Source organism: Onychostruthus taczanowskii, unplaced genomic scaffold (assembly GCF_017590055.1).
Source record: "Onychostruthus taczanowskii isolate IOZ18803 unplaced genomic scaffold, ASM1759005v1 scaffold7, whole genome shotgun sequence".
In the NCBI taxonomy this organism is placed as follows: domain Eukaryota; kingdom Metazoa; phylum Chordata; class Aves; order Passeriformes; family Passeridae; genus Onychostruthus; species Onychostruthus taczanowskii.
Genome location: NW_024504786.1, coordinates 10522988 through 10547780, shown reverse-complemented (window position 1 = coordinate 10547780; position 24793 = coordinate 10522988). Strand labels below are relative to the sequence as shown.

Below are 24793 nucleotides of genomic sequence, written 5' to 3'. Positions count from 1 at the left end.
GATTGAAGCTATTTCTGTGCCTTACTATCCTGCCAGCACTCTTCTTTGGGAGTTTCCTTAAAAGCTAGACTTCAGGAAAAAGAAAAGTAACTGTTCTCAGGTCTTCTCAGTCCTCACTTGTCAGCATTTCTGGTTTTGTTTATTTATTTAACCTTGGGAAAATAGGCAAAATGAGAAGCCAGTATAGCTTTTGGGGTTTTCTTTTTATTTTTAACCAGTGTTTTTTTTTTATTTTCAGCAGAATTATGATGTTTATTGCAGCAGTTTTCTGGAAATTCTGCTATATTCTGTGCATTCTAAAAAAAGCAGACTGAAAAAAATCTTTATTCACAGTATTATTGTAGAAGCTGCTATAGTGCAGTTACTTTTCATGTGCGTGGATAGTTTTAAATGCACTTGTGAGGAAGTGGTTTCCAACAGAATAAAGTGTAGTTACATAATTTCTCTTAAGTGAGGTCAGGTGAGAGTTTTTCTGGATCATGGGAGTTCAGTGATCCTTTGTTAAGAGGATTCCTAAAATACCTCAGATGAAAAAGGTTCTTCACATATCTGCTATCTGACAGCCAGTGCTGAAAAGGACAATGAGAATTCACTCCTTGTATGATGTCCTAGTGCAAATAAAGCTTCCCACACCTCCCCATCTCAAAGTGAAGCCTGTCTTTTTCAGATTTCTTGACATGTATTTTGGAGGTCTGAATTGTTGAACCAGAGTGAATTTTGCAAATCCTTGAGAATCATCTGTTCTTGTAAATGCATTGCCTTTTGGAGTACAGTTCACTGTCAGGACCATTCAGATTATACAAGTGTACAGGAGCCGATTTGTTGCTGTTAAGATCTTGATAAGTCTTGTGCTGTTGTTCTAACTGCACCTCAAAAACAAAAAAACAACCAGCAAAAACCTTCACCAACAATACAGGTAACAAATTGCTTCTTAATATTGATGAATTTCAATTACATCTCTCATGATCTGAAAATATCTCTGGTTGACTCCAGCCCAGAAGCAGTTTTATTGGAAATTCACCTGTTACATGAAGGGTTATTTTTTCTTTTGATCAGAATTCTGAATATAGAGAGAGAATGTTTTGCCTCTCTTTTGGGTTCTGGAGGTAAAAGCAGGCCAGTTACTGTCATTTTATCCAGTGTGACTCATGTCTCATTGATTTGCCACTTGAGAGGTAACTGGTGATCAGACCTTGTGTTCTGCTTTTAGGGTGTATGTCATAATTGAATTAGTTGCAGTTAGATCAGCTACCCTTTTAAAAAGCTTTTTAGATTGTTGTATGTCTGTATTTACTTGGCCAAAGAAATTCCCTTGAAGAAACCATCCCAAAAAGTCAGGAGACTCTGAGAAACAGGAGAGCTCTGGAGAAGCTTACTGTGTGATATTCTTGGTACCATTTTCACTTTGGATTCATGTGTCACTGCAGCTTTGTTATATGACTTATATCAAATAATCATGTGGACGTTTCTTCTCATCCTGTCTGTTCTGTCAGCAGGCCTGATTTGCAGACGTGGCATGAGCTCCAGTTTGAGTTTTGTTTGCTTCTCTTCCTTTAAATGTGCCCTTCCTTTGTGTAGGTTGTAGCTTGGCTTCCCTACTTGCTTCACTCCTGCAACTGCCTTGAAAGGAAAGTTTGCTTTTCTGATACTTAGAAATTAGCTTCTATTGAAGTGTGAACAACTATTGCTTTTTTGACCTTCACTGACAATATTTTTCATGATGAAATGTCAAAGAGAGTCCAGAGGTTTGAATCAGTAACAAATAAGAATACAGAAAGTTTGCAGGGTTTTTTTTTCCTTCAGATGCCTCTCTTTTGTGCCTCAGATTCTGTTAGTGAAGACTTGCATCAGCTGGATTTCAGTTAAGTTTTCAATGGAATTTTAACAGATTTATATTAAAGTGAACAGTTAACCACAATGAAAATAGAGTAAAACACGATGCTGTGACCTCTGCTGTGTGGAAACAGACATGAGGAATGTTTCCCCAGCATTCACAATTCCAGAATAATACAGGTTGTAGCTGGGCTATATAGATAGATGGAAACAATAACCTGCTGGAATTAGTTCCTGTGCGTCAGTTAGAAAATACTTTTATCCTCAGCATGGAAGTTTAGAATTCCCAGATAAGAGGAGTACCCGTGCTGCTTAGGCTTACAAAGCATAAGGGAGAGCCTGGGAGAAGGGCTTCACATTACAGCAAACCTGATCCAAGGACTGTCTGTCACCAGATGCAGAGTCGTGGGCCCTCTTTTCCACTGGCACCTGTGTTTATTTCACCATTACACTGAGCCTGCCTAGGAAGCTAAACTAGGAGGAAAATGGCTCTTTTGTAAGGATTTGTGATTTCCAAATCAGTTCGCTGTGAGATCCCGTTGAATACAAAAGCAAGAGCATGGGAAAAATAGGAATGATGTACGTGAGCTACAGGGGAGTGGGATTGCTTCTTTTTGTAGAGTAAATCACTTAATGGTAAATGAAACCTCACCCGGGAAGTCTTGTTGCAAAATTAAAGAGAGAATGATTGAAGGCTCACCACCAGCCTGTGAATCCACCCTATTGATAAAGGAGTGGGAACATTGATGGGTGTGGTTTTGATTGTTGTGATAGGAAGGTGGAGGGAAAGTGGTGTCTTGGACAAAATAAAGAGGAAGTGCTCTTTTAGGATGTATCTAAATGGATGTCATTGAGCAGGGGCAGAGAAAGGACCATTGCAGTAGTTCAGATGCAAAATGACAAGATCCTTTTGAGAGTTACCCACTTGGAGTGACAGTGAAAACCTTTGGATATCATGCCAGCTACTGCAAGAGGGTTCAGTCTGTAAAAAAGCTGTTTGCTGTTTTTGTAACCTTCATTGTCAATGGACAGGTAACCTTTGACACAGGCCCTGGGACTCGCCAACTTGTTTTTAATTATGATTCTGGTATCTCACACATGGATTTGCATTTTTATTTCCATGGTGGCTGTTTAATTACATATACATTGCAGAGTTGCTCCTTTCTTATCACTCAGAGCAAGAAAAAAAATGTTTTAATATTTTCCTCAATTGAGCAAGGATAATCCAAACTGTATGCATGCAGAACTCAGAAAGGAAGCAGTGCCCACCTTAGCTGGCATGTGATTTAAGAAGGGCATTTTAAGTCAAAATAGGCAGACGTTTAGAAGATGGTCATTTCCATTTTTATAAATACTGATAGTGATATTTCAATAATATTGTTTTAGTGATTGCAGGAAAAAAGCCCTCCTGTAGTCTAGCGGTGATACGAATCTGATGACTCTTTATTTCACCACTGTCTTGAGTCAGAAGAATCTCAAAAAACTGAGCAAATGGGTATTAAAATAGAAACTCATTGTTAGGAATGTGAAGTAATGCATAAGAATAAAAGAGCTTTATGCAAAAAAACCCAACCCTGACTTGAAATCAGCTATTAGTGCTCAGGAAAGTCTTCTGATAGACATTTCTGTAAAGACCTCAATTCAGTTTTCACTAGGTGTCAAATAAAGTAAATAGAGTTGAGTATTAATAGAAAGGGGTCATGACATAAGATATTAACTATTCTGTGGTAAAAATCTATGACATACATAGGCCATGCTTTGAATATGATTATCCCACACTGATCAGTCTGCTAGACTTAATACAGAAAAGGGCATTAAGAATAATCAAAATTCAGGATAGCTCTTCTTTATGCAGAACACCAATGAGATAAACCAGATAAGGTAACCATTAATTCTAGGATCTTAGACCAAAGGTATGTCCTCAGTTACTGTGAAACTTAATTTTTAAAGGTATGAGAGTTTTATGTAGAGTTTTTTTTTAACCTACTGTTATCAAGGAAGGAATGTGTTTAATTGCTTTTGCCCTAGGAGAGATAATATATCACTGAGTTATGAGGGCTTTGTGTGTTCAAGATACAGGAAAGGCTGCCTAGGAGATATATTCTTACTGTATTTATTTTTCTTCTTTTATGGCTACAGCATTGTGCTATGAGTAATACAGTTGTTCACAGCTGAATAATTTCATATTTTTTTACAGAAAATTTACATGTTCTCCCAGATAACTGGCAGTCGGGGTTGAGGTTTTTTTTCTATACTATTATTTAAAAGGTTAAACAATTTTTATGGATATAAACTACGTTTGTCAAGTTAATTCTTACTTAATATTTTGTGTCAGCTCTTCAGAGGTACTAAATGAGGAATAAGCACAGTGCTTGTTTTGCTATAGTACTGTTAAATTCCTTAGAATACTTTGCAGAAACTGTGCCTTAGAAAGAGCCAGTAAGGCTTTTCTAGGACATCACTGGCAAACTGTAAGTAATTTATTATTAAAAAGAACCATATATAAAGGCTTCTGCCTGATATCTTTACTCTAAAAATATAAATGTGCAAAAGCAAACCATCATGATTTCTAGCTTTGTAACTGCTTTTATTGATTATTTTCAAGTTCATATTCTAATGATTCCAAACTTTATCTATGGCATATTTAGAAAGCTGCTGATCATACTGGTTTTGGTCTCGTAAGACATAAACATTTGGAGTAATCCTGTCTCTGTAGCTGAATGTTTGGAGGGATAAAGTAGGAAAGAAGTCAATTTTATATTGTGTTTGTGTAAGTCAGTATCTAAGCCCATAGTAAATAATGTAACCGTTTAGTCTAAGCTTTATCTAATTCCTCCAAATGAGAAGTTTCTAAACGTGTTGTCATTTGATACAGTATGTGAGCAATCCTGGTGTGCAGCTCAGAGACAAAGCAATAAAGAATTTAACTGCGAGTGCAGGTTTTTTACTGCTGTGATGGGTTGGCCATTTAGGGAAGTGTCTGAACCCTGGCAATCTGCTCATGTTTGCTCGGGATAGGTATGGAAACTACATAATTCACACTCTCTGACCCACCTTCTGGCAGCTTCTTCCTGCTTCCTGAATCTGTGATAAAATGTGCTGAAGGTACCTCTTTTTTTTCCTTTTTTCTTATGCTTCAAGAAATTCTCTAGTGGCTGAACCTGGAACTTGAATAGCCTTTTAATGTTTGTTCATCCTTTAACCTGATGTTACAGGATAATTGCAAGGAATGGTAAAATGAGTGTCTCCTTTTTATTTATGGAAATAGATACTATTGAGAATTTTAGATACCATCACCAGACATGTATTTTTATATAAAAGGTTAAATGTTCTAATTGCTATTCTACTAAAATGTGGTCAGAGTTTGCCCTGAATTATTGAATTAATAACTGATGAATTATAAAGTCCATTAAATACTACCATAGTAATAAATCCTTTTGCCTTGAGACAAAAGAGGAAAGTCAAATCTGTAAAAAATTACTTCAGTTTTGGAAAACTAAAATGAGAAAAGGCAAGAAGCTGTTTAAAGTCTTGAAGTTTCATGTGTTTTATTAGGGTAGATACAACTGCAAACATGCACCTTTGTTACTAGGGCTGAGTGTATGCATTTGCAGCATCCTTGACATTACAGTTGCAAAGGCATGTTTTATGCATGTAGTAGCTTTCCATCCTTAGTAATACCACGAGGCTTTTTTTTTCATCCCTGAGAAAGTGTTTCTTAGGCAAAGTCAGAAAACTGAAGTAGAAGAGGAAGCTCTGAGTAAAACACAAAAGATTCATTCTGCCAATAAAAAAAGACAAAGCAAAACATAAAAAAGCCAATTGAAGGTGGAATGGAGAAGGAGTTAAAATGAAGTTGCTGTGAGAGTTGCACTGGTTATATAACCTTGCAATTTCTTTTTTGCTAGGTCTTTATACCCATTTGTAAAAATGAAAATACAGAATTCTCTTTTTACAAAAACATCAGTGAGATAGCCTGAATGCTAGAAATTTATGGGATCTCAAGGGAAGACAAGGAAAATTCATGGAAGAGAAATTCACTGAAGTTTAGAAAATAGATAGATATCACATATGACTTAGGAGGACTCTGAGCTAAAAATATTTGGAAGCTATAATGGTATTATACACAGCAGCTCTTGCCTAACCATCTGCTTATCACGGCTGTTGGAGACAAAGTACTGACTGCAGAGATGTGTGGCTTTGCTCTGTGTGAGAAAAGAGGCTTGAAGTTTAATAATGTTGAGCATAATTGATTTGCATTTAAATTTAATGAGGGAGAAGTTTTGAAAGTGAATAGTCAATTAAGATGCAAGGGGAATCAAGTGTCTCTGTGCATAGGTGACAGATATGCTCATGTGCTTAGGCAGTAATAAGTACGTCCCTTTTGCTCTGTAAATGTAGTGCAACATCTCAATATCAAGAGAGATCTTTACAAAGCCCTTGATAAAGTATTCAGTTGCTGGGACAGGGTAATAGAATCAGAATAAATTTTTCACTTCATAGGCAATCTTTCATTTTATACTTGAACAGTGAGCTTAGCTTTGAAAGTAAATTGTCTTGTGTAGTTGCAAGAAATCATAAACTGAGTGTTGAAAAACAGAACCCTGAAGAACAATAAATTCAAAGCAGAATATCTGGGTATTCCTTATATTACAAAGTTGAATAAAAGAAGCCAAAAGAAAAGCATGTGTAGGGTAAACTGTAGTTGTATTTCAGCAGTGTGTTGACAGGTTAATGGTTGGTTTAGAGTAATGGTGTAAAGTCTTAGAAATGCTTTGAAATGTACTTTAAATCTATCAAATATGTATATGTAGCACATTAATAAGATACCTGGAGAAGAAACAATTGATGAGTAGTGGTGCTGTATGAAAAGTTGTACTCTCCTGGCTTAGTCTTTCCAGGGAATACATTTGTGACTTTGAAAGATCAAGAAAGTGTGAATCAGACTATTCTGAATTGTTACTGTGCAAAGGCTGTAAGAACTGCAAGACCTATGAGTAAGCCTGCATCTAGATGAAAAATGAAAGTGGAGCAAGCCTAAAGGTTCTTTGTCAGTGGTCACAGGAAAAGCAAAAAACCTGTAGGAAAAGAACCAGCAACTCCCTGCATTCTTGCAGGGCAATTACATTGGCAATTAATTAAATTTAATGCCAAAGTAGTCAAATGAAAAAAAAAATGTTCATACAGAGAAAATAAGAGTAACTAAAAGGCTGAAATTTTAAATGTAAGTGTAGGCTAGACAGAACTTCCTTTGTATTTCCAGTTGGTACTGTAAGCATAGGCCAGACAGAACACAGAAACTGTGGGAAATAAAAAGCAGCATATTGTTTATCAGTGAATGTGCTGGCCTCTGAAGACCTTCTGAGCAAAGCAAGAGAGGAAAGCAGAATGGCAATCAAGTAAAACAAAATTACAGGTGATGTGGTCCTAGTTCTATTTGAATTATATATGTTAGACTAGAAAAGTAAATTAGGCTACCAGTGTACTGTTAAATTAAGGAAATTGTGGCTAGCTATCCTGTCTGAAAGTAGTTGGATATGAACAGTAGCAGCTAGAAAAAGGTAATAAAGTAGTTGAATTGAGAGCAGTCTTACAATAAAGTCAGTGTTTCGTTAAATAAAGGCCTCTGTTAGCAGTAGATGTGCTGTGATTAGAAGGAAGGGTATGTGATGTTATTCATATTGCATATCGGTTTGTTTCCTGTGCCTGAAGACAGGACAGCAGCAAAACAGAACACAGCTGCTCCCTGCCCCTTTAAGAGCTTTTGAAAACCACAATTCCTAATGCACTTAAAACACCTTCAGTACTTGCCAGTGGAAACTCCCAAGCCAAGTAGACTGAAATATGCATAACACTCTTCTTACTCAGAAACCATAAATACAGGCTGAGCATACAGTGAGAACGTCAGGCTGTAGAGGTGTATTGAAACCTCTATGCTTAACTAGCTCAGAGTCAGTCACAAAGCAGAATTTGGAAAGCATCTAAGAATAAGCATTTTCAAGTGCTGATATCTGCAGTTTTGTCAGGATGCCCAAGCATTGGGAGAAAACTTCTGTCTGCCTTCAAGTACTGGGGGAGAAAGGCACATTCTTGGTGTAGATGATGCTGACATCCAGCTCACAGAGCAGGAACGTGCTCAGAGCTGCTTTGAAAGGCTGCAATGCAAAGCTGTCACGGATGGCTAAATATGGCTGTAGCAGTTGTGCTGTGTATTAGACCAAACTGCAGCACGAGGCAGTGAAAATAAACAGCATCCTTTGTGGAAGGCAGAAGGAGGGATGGGTCTTTTTACTGCAGATCACTATTTTGAGAACTGCCACAATATTGAGGTTCTAACATAGAGTATAGTACTGAAATATGTCAACAGCTGTAGCACCTCAGTTTCTTTAGAAAATAGATGTTTCTCCTCAGTTTCTTCAGAAAATAGATGTTTCTCTGGCTGTTCACCAGAGAAGTGACTTGATGTAATACGATTTTATTAATATGTCACAGTCAGTTGTAATAGAGCCACATGAGCACTTAAAAGAGCTGGGGCTCTTAAAAATAACTGCCAGTCAAAAAGTGACATAAGGCAAGTCATTTACAATTGGACACAGTGATCTTAAGGGTCTTTTTCAGCCTAAATGATTCTGTGATTCTATGGTAGCAGGCTACTACTGTGTTTAAATTCAAGTTTAAAGCAGACTTGGATTCGGAGCCTGTCCATTACTTTGCCTAGCCCCTTGCATGTGAGAACTCGTCTGTGTGCTGGTGGTGACTGGTGCTGTGATTATACACACAGGATCAGCTGGTGTGCCAAGGATGCCTGTAATTCTGGAAGCATGAAAATGCCCCGGGTGAGAAGACGCAGCATGGCCACAGCACAGCTGTGACAAACTGCATTTTTTTTTTTTTTGCTTTATGTTTTTGGGATAGTTCTGCATGCCCTCCCTGCTCCCAGTCTGTCCAGAATATATTTTCAGCATTTGGAGTGTGATTTAGATCAACTGTTCAGGTGTCCCTCTATTTGTTTACTGTTGTCACAGAGTAATATTTGAATCCTTAGGCCAGCTTAGCAACTCCCCTAAATTTAGCTGAGAGTAAACATCTCAGAGCTGTGGAGAGCTTGCAGCTTTCACAAAAATTGTAGCCCCCTTTTTAAGGGAGATTTGAGCCCAGTAGCCACCTGCTGTACATGGTTTGCAAGCAGTCTAGTCAGTGCATATATGGGTTGGAATTTGTCTCACCATCCTTAAGGTTTGGAAATGGCCAGAGGGAGGAACATAACATTTTTCAGAACATTGGAGGTGCAGTGGGTATGTGGCAGAATGGTGCCACGTTTAGGACTCCAAAGCCAGCCCATTGCTGATCTGCTTATAGAATAATTTGTATCCTCTAGATGGGGGAAAAAGCCTAGATTGAGGCAAAAGCATTATCAGATAGAAAATAAGTGGTTAAAACAGTTTTCATGAATGTGGATAGCTGGGAAAACAGCCTTCTCACTTTTTGTTCCTCTGGGGAGTGAGGGCATATTTCAAATTTTGAAGAAAAAAATAGAACAAAAACATTTTCATTCTGAAACAATATGGAAAATGTTTTACAGGAACTGTTGCATGCCTCACATGTCCCTTTTCCAATCTCTGGGTTTATGTTTGCCTTAGTATAATGCAAGAGCACTTCAAAGCACAGCCCACGCAGGGCACCTGGTTGTGTGTGTGTGGTGCTGCTCTGAGTTGTGCATCAGCCTTGTGAGGCTCGAGGAGCTGATGCTGTAATTTTGCATATAAAAAGCTGCATTAATTGTTGCATTTCAAATGCATGCCCTTGGCTGAAAATCATCTGGGATAAAAATATGTTGTAGACAGTATTTCATAGAATATGCACTTTACTTCGTAAGGTAGCATGTTTGTAGTCACTGCTCCAAAACTAAATCAGACAGAGCAGTAATTTCCAGTGTAATATTGTACAAAAATGAGCAAACTGGCTTATCCTGGGTCTTTTAAGAAAAAGTATAGCAGCACTGATTTTCTCCATCAAGTTGCTTTTCATCTGTAAAGTGCTAGCAGGATTATTAAGTACTTGATGAACTCTTAAAATTGCAGCCTACTTATGGGAAAAAGCAGTGTCTTTTTATGCTAGATATTTTCTGTATATTGTAATAACTTCTTCAGGGAATAAATAATAGTTTTCCTATTTATATAAAACTGTGTTCTTTGTCTAACAGATTAAATCTTATTGGAGTTTTCTCCTAGAGTAACAGTTTGATAGATGGTTACTATAATTAAGTAAGTGTAATTAATTTTATAATGAGCTTTTCAAGAACCTGTGCGATTTAATGTATGTCAGAGATGTAAGTCACGTGTTTTGGTAATCCTGCACAGGAGATACTCTCTGGATAACAGGACAGCTAATTAGCAATTGAATGGTTTCACATGAAAAAGCCATGTTATAATTTAGAGTGGGACTTTCCCTAGGATGATGATTGGGTAGGTGTGGTGATAAGGATGTAGAATGATGGCCAATAAGGGAGGCTAAGCATAATTTTTTTAACTGGGACGTGGAAGTTATTTATATTGTGTGATTTCAATTTTCTTTATTTTCTTCAACTTTCTTCTTCATTTCAAGTTAATTGTGTCAGACATTAGTGACTTTATTGACTAAATATTAGTCAGTAAAGTAGGTGGTTCAGTAAGGGTGTATACCTAATGTTACTGTCTTTATTCAGGACAAGTGCAAATTGTATTAAATGATAATTTTTTGCATTTTTCTGTAATGTTAAGATGACATGCTGAAGGTGAACACACCAGGTGATGCATTGAAGTGTGGAATGTGGCCTCTTGTTCCAAGGGGCTGTGGTGTACCACCTCACAAAGTTCACATCTTCACCTTTTGTTGTGGCCATGTGATCCCATGCTTGTGCTGCAGGACATTGTCCTTTAATATTACACACAGGAAAAATTGATTTATCTGGAGCCATCTGAGAAGAAAATATTATATTTTCAGCTCTGACCTATTTGTAGATTTATTTCAGAGTATAAAAACAAAACAGTTGTGTTGACAGAGTTGTCCCAGGTATTTGAGACAGATAATTGGGATGAGTGATGTGTGTGGGTTAGTTGGGACTAGGTAAAATCACAGATTCTGCCTGTTCCTTCCAGTTATTCCCAGTTCCAGTTCTCCTTTTTCACAGTTGTGTTCTTTCTGTCTTCTAGCAGTTTCTCAGGATTTCCTGTATGTCTCTTTCTTCAGTCAGCAACCACTCATTTTGCCAGTGTAGCTGGTCTCCTCACCTGTGCATTCACATTTAGCACTTCTCTCAGCCTGCCTTCATCACATCACATCTCCACCAGGATTTTTCTTCTCAGACAAACTCTTCTCTATGCCAAATCCCAATTTCTTACTCCAAATTATGGAGGAAAAAAACCTTCTTGAAGAAACAGTCAGATGTGTCTTAAGCAGCAAGAAGGGTTTAAAATAATTTCCATATTTGTGCACAGAAATGAGTAATTATTTTGACTGAGAATTCAGGAGAGAGACAGCAGGGTGGGAATATCAGTCTGAGACAGATGCTTCAATGTATAATTTCAGCACAAAATCTAATTTGGCCAGGATACAAGAAACTGAAAGCAGTTAAAGTGTTTCAGGCTTTAAAGAGAAGAAATTTGATATAGTGGTTGCTTTTCTAGAGTTCTGCTGTAAAGTCACACTTGTATAATTCATATTTAGGTTTATGTGAAGTAATTTTGCAATCTTATCCTGGAATGTCTGGCTGGAAGAGGGGTGATGCCTATATCACACCCATCCTCCCAGTAAGTTTCCTCACATAGGTAGCCCAGAAGAGTGAGAAATGGCAGTGCTGTCAGCAGTTCTGATGGCACTGCTGAGTGGAAGGGGTGCAAAGGAACAGATGTTCATTGCTGGTCATTGTCATACAACTTTCTGCTTCAACCTTTTTTTGCGGTTTTAGAGAAAGAGTAAGACTGTGTTAGGAGGAGGTTGAGCTTTTGTTTGTTTTCATACATTCTATTATTTCAGTACCAATTCATTTTCCCTGCCCATTACATTTTTTTTTTTTCTTCAAGAAAGAAGTAGAAATAGCTTTCCACAAGAAGATTCTTTCTAAAGAATTCTTTTCCTCTTATGTAAGAATAGGTTTGTCTAGCCTAGTGAACCCATCTCTTTTAAGGAAGAAAAATAGCATATTGAGTTATCCATTCTGGTTCTTTGCAGTTTTAGTTTTGAGTAAAACATTTCCCTTGCTAGTTTGCTAGCTTTTAAAACCCGTTGACTTCTTTTTTCATGTTATTCTATTTTTTCTTTTACTTTATTTTATCTTACTAGCCTTTTATATAGAAGATTAATATAAGTAGTCCCATTCTGACAGACCATATGGAATATAATTCTACTGTTTCAGAGGCAGCTGAAATCTCAGAATAACTCCAGTAACATTTATTAATTTTTATTGCTTTTGAGCTTTTGTTATAGCTTTAAGCTGCTTATTATTGCATATTATTTCAAGTAATACATTTATTAATTTTTATTGCTTTTGAGCTTTTGTTATAGCTAAGCTGCTTATTATTACATATTATTTCAAGTAAGATCTTCATAATGTCTTTTGGTGGAAGTTATTTCTATAATTTGAAAGTACTGCTTGTTTTGATGTAGTGTAGGATCAGAATAATAAAATGCTGTTTCCAGAAAACTGATTTCTTGCTAATGTAGTTCTGTGAAACTCAGTATGTGTGGGAAGAGATGCTGGCATACTCTAGATGTGATAGACTGCTGAATATAATTTGTTAAATGAAATTCATCCCTAATTTAGTAATACTACTTTGTTAAGAAGTGATATATTTTCTATGTGGAGATAATCCAAAATCTTGATAATCTGGTGTCGGTGCAAATTCTCATCCTTTCAGAGGTGCTAATTTATTTGTCTTGGGCAAATACTTCTGTAAGGGATTAGATTCTGTTTGCATGAATAGCTATTGCTTTCAGTTTTTGAAGATGTACTGTTGTAAGTAACATTCCATTGCTCTGCAGAGAATTTAACAACTAGTATTTCATAGCACAGAGATCCACCAATTTATTAATTTGGGCAATTATATATGTGCATTACATTTGCTCTTGTAAGTGGTAACTTTGTCATAGCAGATACTGTCTCTGAAGTAGTTTGGGGATTTACTGAAGTATGGTTCTAGAGAGTGCTCCTGCTATCAGATATCCACAAATGCCATATCTGACCACTAGGGAAAATGTGAATCTTTATCACTGCAGTATTATCACTGAGCATATTGATTCTTAGATGAGACTCAGAAGAAAGATAACAGATTACTTCAGTGTGAAAAGTATTCATTGTACTCTAGATCAGATGACACACTATTCTGTTTTCTAGGGTTGAATTGTTATGGAAGACTTTAGATATTGCCCATTTTCATCAAATAGTGACATCAGACAACTATTGGAGGCTTCTCTTGAAAGTCTGTTCTCCCCCACCCCCAGTGCACAATTTTTTAAAAATTTGTTTAATGTTGTATGTACTGTTAATTTATCCATCCTAAGTTCTATTTATGTCATTCCAGCACAGTTATAGTAGAGAATGGTTTTAGGTCTGGTATACACCCAGCATGTTCAGGTATTGACTGCTTCTTTTCAGTGTCTCTTTTCTAGCTTAGGGCCACGTGGAACATACTTGTAACTGCATCTATGTTTCTGAATTCATTTAAACAATAGGGCTCATACTTGACTCTCAGATAGGTGTAACCCAGACCAGAAAAAAAAAAGGTTATTCTGCCTGTTTAGGAGGGGTTTTCCTCATTCTGCTGTCTTTAACTGTTGGTTTTCATCTCTATGTAAATTTGTTTCCTTTGTTGCTAGAAGTTTTCATGCACACATTTCAGCATTCAGTAACTTTATTAAATAGGTTTGTGGTTAAGTTAAATAAAAATTCTAGCATAATGTGAATACAATGATAAGTATTGATAGCATCTGCCTAAAGCTGAGTAAGTGTAAGGGTTCTTAAATGCAACAAATGCATACCCAGAAATGCATTCTGTATTGTCATCAAATGCTTGATTGTATGTAAGATGTACAGACAATTTTTGCAAGCAGTTGAACTTCAGTCTCGCTCTGAAGATAGTCCGTACTGATTAATGTGTGACCTCTGTGGTTTGTTTCAGCAGCAATATTTGCTCACTGGCTTCTTACACAGGTCCTTCCCCACAAGAGACAAGTTCAGAGTCCCTTACTTATTTTAGGGCTCTGTCTGTATTACAATCTATTTAACCTGTAACTTCTTAATTTTTAGTGGGCTCTGCAGACCAGAGTATGTTGTTTCTTAGCTGATTATCACTCTTCAAACTTCTAGTCTTTATTGCAGTATTTCAGTATTTTTTCTTAAATGTTGAAGTGATTCCCTGAAGAAAGGCTTTTAGACCTAAAAGCTTATTTAGTTTCCCTTGCACTCCTTATTCCAACTCATAAATAGCTTCTAAAATGAGTGGTGTCCAAAACATTAAATTACTCTTCTATTGAATTTCTGCCACAGAAGATGGTTGTTCTAAGTGAAAAATGTCATTGTAATTGGTTATGCAATGTAAAGGAATAATAGTTAATTTTCAAGACAGTTTTTCCAAGAAAACTTCAGTGAAAAATTATATAATTGTTCACTTGTTAGGCCCTTGTGAATGTTGTTTTCTAGGTTTTAAACATAATTAAGGTGCTGTCATTTCACTGTATACTGATTTAAGTTTCCTGGTTTTGTAAATTTTTCTTCCCTCCTCCATAACCTGCAGACTGCTACCAGACAAAAACTTCTGACTAAGTCACACTTTTTTTACCACCTTGGTTTCTTCTCTGAAGATATTTACACAGTCTTTTTACTGTGTCTAAAATGCTTCAGCTGTCCCCAAAGGGAAATGGACACAGCAGGGGTTGTGTGTTTCCTACTGTGAGTAAAATAGGGTTGTTTTGGGCAAAAGAAAATCGGGGGAGATGAAGTGTACAAATCTGACAAAATACTGGCATTAGTATTCCAGCCATTCCTGAAACAACTTATTTGTATATTCTTTTACTTAGGACTGGTAAAGTAATTAAAAATTACGAGATTAGGGTACATTCTGATTGGCTCACTGTTAATATTTTGTTTAAATCTTTTCTTTAAATGTTTTTTTGGTTTTTTTGTTTAAATATATTTTGTATTTCTACCAAAGTTACTGAGCTAGTATTTTTATTGGATATGTTGTTCTTTTGCAAAAATTGGTCAAACTCTGTTTACTTTTGGTGCCTCCAGATGCATCAGTTAAAGGCATCTTTAGGAAAGGCAGCAATATGGATTAAGAGTACCATGCATTTTCAAGTGGTTGTCTTTGCCTTCTTCTTCTGTTCTTTGTTTGTCTTATTATGATAATAGTTCTCTGCTGTTTGTTAAATTCAGAAGTCCCACTGAATAAATGAAACCTGATTTGATTTAGTTATCTACATAATAGAATTTGTGATACTTCATGTTGCATCACTGGAAAAACATCTTCTGTTACTGAACTTCACTGCAATTAGACATAATTAATCTCTTCTCCTCTTAGGCAGCTCAGTTTGTATTTTGAATTGGCAACTTAATGGTGAATTAATTTTCTGTTCTTACCAGTATGAAATCCTAACTAGGTTGAAAGTAAAGACAATTTTCAGTAATCTAAATATAAAAACTGTGTAGAATGAAGAATATGGAGGAACCTGTCAGCTTGTGTTTTACATCATAAAGTTTTGAATTGTCAAGATGGAAATAAGGTCACTTGTATGAAGTCAGTAGAATATGAAGAAAGCTTCAATAACCACTATTCTTTAGTGAATTATGGTGCCTTCATAGTACTAGATGTTTTTAAATTAAATGTGATTTTTGGTGTATTTTTTCAAGTAGTAACTTGGTCATTGGCACAGATGCCCAAATTGGAGATGACTGAAAGCATTGTTTAACTTTTGGATCTATAGATGTATTTTGTCTTTCAATATCCAAAATATTTCACTTCCACTACAAAAGAGGTGCTATACATTGTTTTTCTTGGATGAAGTAGAGGTTTAATGTGAACTCTAGAAAGCATTTTAGTCCCATTGTATTGATGCAGGTTATTCAGGAATTTGGAGCCAATATAGGTTTAGAGGTCTGCTCAGTTAATTAAAATTAAACAGCAGAGTTTTTCACTGTATATACAATTATAAAATACAGTGCATTTCATAATTCATTAGTTGTAGTACTGCCTTTCACTACTTGTTTTCTTATGTCTCTTCAAATACCTTCTAAAATTCGAACACTCTAACATGACTCCTGTGAATTCATTTGCTTGCACATTCAGTGTGATACAGTGAATCACTTATAAACTACCAAGGAAGACATTTTACATTTGAAACCTAAATTAACATTTCACATACTTAATTACTTCACAGCATATTGATCTTTCTTTGGTAGGATCTTCTTTAAAAAGCTGTTGCTGTGTATATGTCCTGTTGCCTTCTTCATTTTCAGTGTGGTAATTTAAATGTTTTATTGATACCTTTGTCTTTTTCTCAACAGTTTTCAAAATCTGGTTAATGTGATGGCATAAACTAGTAAAGCTTTGGATTACATGATGGATATCAGCAATGGTGATTGATATTATTTGAGTGGTACAGTAAGAGTCTGCTGTATGAAATGCCAGAAGTTTACATTTCTTCTAGTTTTGCAATGGTAAGTTTTTTTTACATTTGTACTAAGGAAATAATAACTTTATTTCTTGTCATGTAAGGTGTATTTCTTTAGAAAGTATCATATCAGCAAATCAGTAAAGATTTCTCTCTTACGTATGGTTTCTAAAGTCAGTTGAATTCAGAAGTAATTACTAACCAAAGAAAACATTTGAATTTGGTTTAGGTTATTTTATTGGTACTGATTTGAAATGTCAGTTACTCACCCCTAATGTGTGCTAGCTTTAGTTAGAGCAACCTAGAGGAAATGGAATATGTAAATAAACCCTGTTTTTCATGTTTGGGTTCAACCCCAAATGGGATCACTCTCCAGATGGTATTAAGCTTGCAAGCAAAGAGGGAGAATATGCAGGCAAGTCTATCCATGTGGAAAATAGGTGTAAAAACCATTATAGAAAACACACAGTATTTTGCTCTGTTCAGTCAGCTGCTGATGTTAGACCATTTGCTGCTTGACATATTATTTATATTTTCTCTTAAGGCAGAGTGTGTTGGAGGGCTCACACTTATTTACTTTTTAGTGGACAGAATGAAAGTTAGTGCTGCAGCATCTCTTTAGATATATTTTCAAGAATACAAACAGTGCATCTTTCCAGGCATTCATCTAAGGCAACAGGAATAGCTAACAAGCAGGAGGGTTGTAGCAGCAAAATAAATCGCAGTTTTGAGAACATTTGAAATTTTCAGTTTATAATTTTTTTTTGTTGGTTGCACAGAATGATGTGCTGTCATACACAGTTGTGTGTGAGCTATCCCACATGTACACAAAATTAATGTGCTTTCTTCTACAGTTTTGTCCTGAACTACACCAAGCAATGCTGTTAGGATACATTGCTTTCCTTAAGAAATGCTGCTTGCATTGTGAATTCCTAAACACACAATACAGTAAATACTGGTAATTGTTAAACAGAATTGTATTAGATGAGAGTGTACTTGTCTTGTCCCATTCTCTTTTCTGTTCTAGGACCATCTGACACTTAAATAGTAGATTTGGGAGAATTGATGAATTTATGTTCTTATTTTCCCCTTATTTGCTGAAAATGAAAAATGCCTCTTGAAACAATTTTCTCCATTTGTTATTTTCAGCATTTCTAAGTAATGTGCGGAAGGTTTGATTCCGTATTTAAAATTTGTAGTCTTCACATCATATGGCAGTTGAAAGGATTCATAATCTGGAGTTTGGGTAGATGAAAAAGGGAAGGTGTGCCATTATACTCAAATGTGAATCTATTCATTAGCAAAGCTGTTATGACAGGTCTGTGGTGATATGGAGTTTGACACATTGAACTTTTAAAGATGAAATGAATAGAAGGGTAAGATTGAACTGAGTTCTCTTAAAAATTACTTTGAGATACTGGGCAGGTCAAGTACTCCTGCATTTCACCCTGAAATGTGAAATACAGGCACTCTGAAATGGGATGTTTTAAACTTTGAGTCTGACTACTTAAATCTGATCTGAGTGGTGATCCATCTCACCAGCTGAGAGGGAAAGAACCTTCTAGTACCTCAGATGAGACTCCCAACAAAGTGAGACTTTTGTTGTCATAAGTGATACAGAAGTAGGAGAGGCCCCACCTGCACATAAGAAAAAATATTTTTGCTTTAAGGGCTGGAACAGGTTGCCCAGAGAAGTTGTGGAATATCTGTACTCAGTGTTTTTCAAGACCCAGCTGTATAATGTTCCATGTAGCTAAATCTGAATTTAGGCCTTATGTTCATTTGAATGGGAGGTTAGATAGCATTGCCTCCCAGAGGCCTTTTCAGCTGGACTGATTTTGATTTGGATTCGGAGATTTTCTTTTATTTCATTTTTACTAATAATAGCTGTAAGTATTTTTTATTCGTGTGCTTTATTTTTTTAATTCCCTACTAAGTTAGAATTGCAGTTCTGTTTTGTTATTTGAGAGATTTGTTTTTTTCTTTAAGCAACAACTGAGTGAGCAAATGCAATTTTAATAGTTTACTTCTTAGTCTGTGAAACCATGTAAGTGGAAACTGGGATATTAAAAGTGCAGTCTCATACCTTTTACTTGAACAGAAAAATTGAAATAATTATACCAATAAGTTATAATATATGTACAATACATAAAAATAGTGTATTTTAGTAACTAGAGCCTAACTGGGACATTCCAGCCTTACATAAGGCATAAATATGAGCAATACTCACACAAGTACTAAAGCCAGAACAAACCACAAATACCAAGTCAGCTACTTCGTAGCTGAGATGGAAAAATTTAATGCACTAAAGAAATGCCACAGAAAGAAGCAGTATGAATACATTGAATGGGCTTATTCGGTTTTACACTGGTACGTTTGTGACAATACATTCTTCAGATTTCCTCTGTCTCTAAGTGTTTTCTAAATATTTTTTCTGACTGTTTTGTTTACATTTTCCTCCAAGGTTTCCCAGTGAGTGGATCACAATGAACATACTTTAGGGACTTGCCATAGTATGGCTGCTTCTCGATCTACTCGTGTTACAAGATCTACAGTGGGTTTAAATGGTTTGGATGAAAATTTTTGTGGTAGAACATTAAGGAACCGTAGTATTGCTCATCCGGAGGAAGTCTCAGCCCATCCTCAAATCCGATCCAGGTCACCAAAGAAGAGGCCAGAGGCTGTGCAGACTCAGAAGGGCAGCAACGGTGGCAGAACTACTGATTTGAAACAGCAGAGTGCTCGGGAGTCATGGGTGAGCCCTAGAAAGAGAGGGCTATCCACTTCAGAGAAAGATAATGGTGATAAACAAACTGTGGAAAATAGTGAAAAAAAACAAGCAGAACCTGTTTCACCAGTTTTGAAAAGAATTAAACGCTGTCTTCGTTCAGAGGCACCCAACAGTTCTGAAGAAGACTTGCCCACTAAGGCAGAGAAGGAGCCATTGGAGCATAAAAGCTTAGTGGACAATGATGCAGCCTCCACGGGGACTAAGCGAGCTTGTCGATGTCTTATATTGGATGATTGTGAGAAAAGGGAAGTTAAAAAGGTGAATGTCTGTACAGAAGGGTTTAATAATTCTGCAGTAGTTGAAGAGGTTGCAGGTTATCAGACTGTCAATGGAGTTGGTGAGAGAGACTCAAATTCTCTTAACTGTGATGACTGTCAGGTGGATGGGAATGCTAAGCAGAACAGTGCTGGTTCCCATACGCCCAAGGACAAAACAGTAGCAGAAAATGGAAACTCATTTGCCCATTCTTCGTTGCTGCTTAATAGCAGCAAAGAGGACAGTGTTGTAGACCATTATGTGCCTTGCACAAACTCTCAAGAACAGGTAAAGTTAGAGGACCACAAACCAATAAATGACTGCTTGCCTGAGGAGAATGCTAATCAGGCATTTGAGCCAGCTACAGGGTCCTTTTCTGAAATCCAGTCATCTTTGTTAAGGGATTCGGAGGAGGAGCTGGATGTTGTAGGAGATAGCAGTGCCTCTAAGGAACAGTGTGCTGAAAACACCAATAGCAACCTGAATACTCACCATGACAGTGCATCAATCTCAGGTGAACCTGAACCACATTCTTCAGTGCTGAACTGTGTTTCGGCTCAGATGACAAATATGTTGGAACTTCAAGAACACAGATACACGCTGAGAACTTCACCACGAAGGGCTGCCCCTGCCAGAAGTAGCCCTACTAAAAATAACTCTCCTTGCAGAGAAAATGGACAGGTTGAGGAAAATAATCTTAGTCCTACTGAAAAGAATGTACCTGTAGGTATTAATAATATCAATGGATCTCCCAAAAAGTCTGAAGAAATCAAACAGAATGAAAAAGAGAGAAATAGTAATACAGGGGATCATGGGAGTGATGGACTAAGAAAGCCTGAGTCTAGGCTTGTTGCTGGATTTGTACCATCTGCCAAAGAGAGTGCCAACATCCACACTGCAGAGGAGGATGAGGAAGAGCCCGATGTGTATTACTTTGAATCAGATCATGTGGCATTGAAACACAACAAAGAGTATGTGTAACTATGGTAACCATGAATTCTGCTTTTGTTTCTTACCAAAAATATAATGTTATTACAAAAATTAAGTATTTAACATACTTCCACAAAAATTTAAGTTTATAATTAACTTTATAATTTTCATACTCTTCAGTCTTCATTTTTCTTGTTTCTGCCTCAAACAAAATTAAACTCTAATATGCAGTATGGTACAGCAATGTGGTTTATACATTTCTAGCAATCAGGATTCTTGAGCCAGAACTTGTTTTTTCTGAGTTTCTTTGGGTATTTGTTTCTTTAAAAATGCATCTGTTATTTATTTTCTCTTAAAAACTAGCTGGAAGAAAAACCAAAGGAATCATAACCTTGAATTAGATTTCAGACATTTATCAGCATATCCAGTAGACACTGCAGATACAGCTTACACAATTATCATTCTACTGTACATAAAAGTTAAAGTTAGATGCTTTTTTCAGTGTCATGGGAAACAACTCAGCATTATTGTGTTCAGGAAGATGAATTTAACAAATGCAGCAACTTTCTCCAAAGTAAATTATGTCTACATTGCTATTTATATTAATTACGTGTAAATATAGGAATATTATTGTTATTATTATTATTATGCTCTGAGTAATTTTAATGTTTATTATCTGAATGTCTGTAAGTAGAACTGTGGTAACTATACCTTGTGGTAAATGTGCAAGAGCTTTTGAAACAAAAGGGCGATTCACTGAACAAAGTTTACATGGAGAAAATTTGTCTTCAGGTAGTAGATCAGGACACAGTTTTTTATTTCAGTCTTTGTAATGCTGTTTTGACTCCTGTGTTTTGCTGTTTAGTAGGTGTTCTGTATTTTGTTGTGAGTTCTGAAAGCCAAGTGCAGATGATCTTCAGTTTGCTTCATATGAAGGGTTGAAGCACTGGCAGTAGTTCAGTGTAAATGTAGTAAAAGTTCACAGCTCAGTTATTGTGAATCTGGGGCACAAGGTATAGATGATTGTTTAATCTAATATGACTGGATTTTTGATATTAGAGTTGCATTGTTTATATAGTAAAATTTTGTTCAGTATTGGATATGAATAAATCATTTTAATCAGAAAATTTTGAATTTGAGCATGGGTTAGACAAACTGTGATTTCAAAATAATGATTAAATATTTGCATCTTCAACCATCAGTCCAAAGTGGACACTTTCCCAGAAGATAGAGAGAAAATTACAAATGGGGAAAATGGACTGTTGTCTTTTGACTTTCTTAGGATGATTTTGGATCAGTATGAAGTATGACTTGATCTGACGCTAGTACACAGATTCATTAGTAATGTGGTTTGATGTAAGGAGTCATATTTATTATAAATACTACAAAAATAATAGTAGTTTTTTCTATTCTTAAACACAGATCTAAATTGTCCTTGGAAGCTTCAGGTGTGTGCCCTAATGCTAACTTTTGAACATACAGAGTTCTAAAGAAATGAGTAGTTGTTCAGATTGGCAGCCTGTTTGTGAGACCTTGTTGGGGAGCTTTTGAAACTGCAGTAGGACTTGGTAGCTTGCAACTAACTTGTTGCCTGAATGCAGAAAGAATTCCAAAAGAAGTGGTTATTGTTTTTATTCTGTCTCACATTTCTACTTTCCCAAAGGGAAGCATGCTACTGGGGTGAGGGAGTGTTAACCTTGTCTTTTCTTCATTTAAAAAAAATTTGATAGAACCGGTAAACTACAGCCATCCTTTTTTGTTATTTACATTTATAAGAAAATAAGTCTGGTATAGTGACATATGAGTGCAGTTGGTATTTGTCCAGAATTTCATGCTTCAAGAGTAAATCAAGTGCAGTGCATTATATCCTTTATCCAGTTTAAAAAATAGCAAAGTTCATTAGAGGATGCTCTTAATTCATGTGTAACAGTTTTTGAATAGTGTCTTAATTATACCCATGTTTAATAATTTGGTACTTACTTTCTAAAGTATTAAACTAAAAAAAAACCCAAAAAACAAACTCTGCCAGTTTATCTGAAATGTTATTCCCTGGTGGGTCAGATGCAAAGAATTCCAGAGTTCCCAGGCTATTAATGCAGGTTCAGCTGGAGGTAAAGCATATTCACTTTGCTTGTGGTAGTTCTGGCTAAGCCAAGTGTTCTGGTGTTCTGCATGTCACATCTTCAAATGGTACAGTTCTGTTTTTCTGCCCTTCATCAGTTTGGGATTATTATGGGTGATTTTTTCTCTGGTTTACATTTCTGTTCTCTTTAAAAGTCAGTTCAGGCATTAGCATCTTGGCTAGGTTGAGGAGGCAGGATGGCATTAGTATAAATCTTTGTATGTTCCATGGCAGAAAAAAAAATACATTCCTGGGTGTCACAGAAGCTATTTAATATGGCTGTAAATTTATATTATTTCTTGTTGCATTACATAGCTTGGTGACATGTGTATTCATACAGTTGGTTTTCACTCTCCAACAAATTATTGTGACATTGGTAAAATATGAATATACTGAAACCTTTAAGAGCTGTTGATGAGACTTGCTATAAGAAAAAAACCCCTAAATGCAAATTGTCATATTTCTGTATGAATTTTGTTGGTTTTTTGAATCTTAACAAGTTTAAGAAATGTTCGTGTATTAATATTTCTGGGGAAACTGAATGACGTAATAGGAAAAATAACTATCACTATATGGAATATTATTATTCAGAGAGAAGGCTGAAATGATGGATGTTCCCACAACTTCTTTATCAAACTAGATCTGTCCTACAAAGAGATGAGATCTCTAAGCAGAAATTTTATCACAACATAGACATTTTTGTAGATAACAGACTGATCTGGGGGTTGTATAGTTGTGAAGTGTTGTTGATGTTGTCTGTTGCTACACACATAATGGGAATTTTTGGGTATTTGAACTGCTCTCAGAAAAGTATGGTTTAGTGTATATTTGAGGATTTTGCTTCTACTCAGAAATGTTTGTGTTTTCTCCTGAGATTTTTCATCACGACTGAACTTCCTGGTGTAAAACTTTCTACATGCTGAATTTTATATGCTGTGCTTAGTGTTTTGCATATGTCTTTCCTCAGGCATTTCTCGTATCTCTTTGCTGTATCTTTTTATGCTGTAATTCTATCTCATACTGCAGTAGCTTACTTGAATTTTCTGTCTGGTGCAGCATTTTATTCTCAGTACTTTCTGCCTTTGCCCGGTGTTTCATTTAGTGCCCTTTTTTGGTTTTGTTTTTATTCTTCTTCCTCTCTATTTCCTTTGGAGATTTGTAATGTTTGGCAGGTGTTAGATTGCACAAAGGCACAATCTGTGTTTGACTCTTAGTCCTGGGTTCTAGATGAAAATGTGATTGAAGAATTGAGGTGTCACATACATGTAATGTGTTACAGAATGCATTTCTAGGACTATGAGCTGCAGTTGGCCTTACAGGAACCACTTAGACTTGCAGCAAGATCACTGAATAGAAGCCTTAGGCACGAGCAATTCCTACAGGCATTTAATTCTGAGAGTTAGGACCTTGTTCAGTAGATAGGTATTTTCATGTATCTTTATTGCTTGATAATACTTAAAATTACAACAGCTGCACTGGTATTTAAAGTGAAGACAGATCAAATAAGGATTTTAGTACAGCTCTTAAAACCCAGTCTTGTGGATTCTTACCTGCAATGGGTTGTACTATTGCAGAGATCTTGGAAACATAGATGACAGTGCAGGATCATGCAACAATCAGATTTACATATGCTTAACAATTGATGATAGTACTGTTTGTCTTTGGATCCACCTTTAATGTTGTGTGAATGTGAGAAAGAATAACATTTTTAGCCTTTCTTATGGCATAGGTTCTATATTTTATTCAGTCACAAATTTTCTGCCTACAGAATCAAATTAAAGCAGTTCTGTATAAAAGTTCATCTTACTGCACTTGAATTGTAAGAATGGGAATTGGTGTACCTTGCCATACCAGTTATTTGAGAACACAGTCTTCTTAAAGTGTGACTGCAATGTCCTCTTTCTAACTTTCTAATATTCTAACTTTACCTGCACCATGTTTTTTCCTTAACTGGAAAAGATAAAAATATTTATGTCTGTCTGCAAATATATTAGCTAATAATAATAGATCAGTTTTATAAATAAAACCTGTATGGTCTGAGGTTGTTTCGTCATAAGGAATAAAGGGAATTGGTGTAAATCAAGTTACATTTCATAGTAGTAGTTTTAATCCATGCCCCTGAGTAATTTGTAGAATATATCACTAATATAAAAGAATTGATGAAGTATACAATTTTAGTGAAGATAAAGAGAAGTTAATAATTTTAGAAAACCGAG

At 36.1% G+C, this 24793-nt stretch overlaps 1 protein-coding gene across 4 annotated transcripts in view; it reads left to right on the top strand.

The window, feature by feature from the left end:
- ZZZ3 (zinc finger ZZ-type containing 3) overlaps positions 1-24793 on the top strand; it is a 57289-nt gene that overhangs the window by 7587 nt on the left and 24909 nt on the right. For all 4 annotated transcript variants that reach the window (XR_005953901.1, XM_041421334.1, XM_041421332.1 and 1 more), the window contains exons 2-3: positions 16373-16525; positions 18944-20496. Coding sequence is in view for 3 of the 4 variants with exons in the window: in XM_041421334.1 (XP_041277268.1) it covers positions 18995-20496 (1502 nt within the window). In the remaining variant the exon portion in view is untranslated. The remainder of the gene's footprint in view (positions 1-16372; positions 16526-18943; positions 20497-24793) is intronic.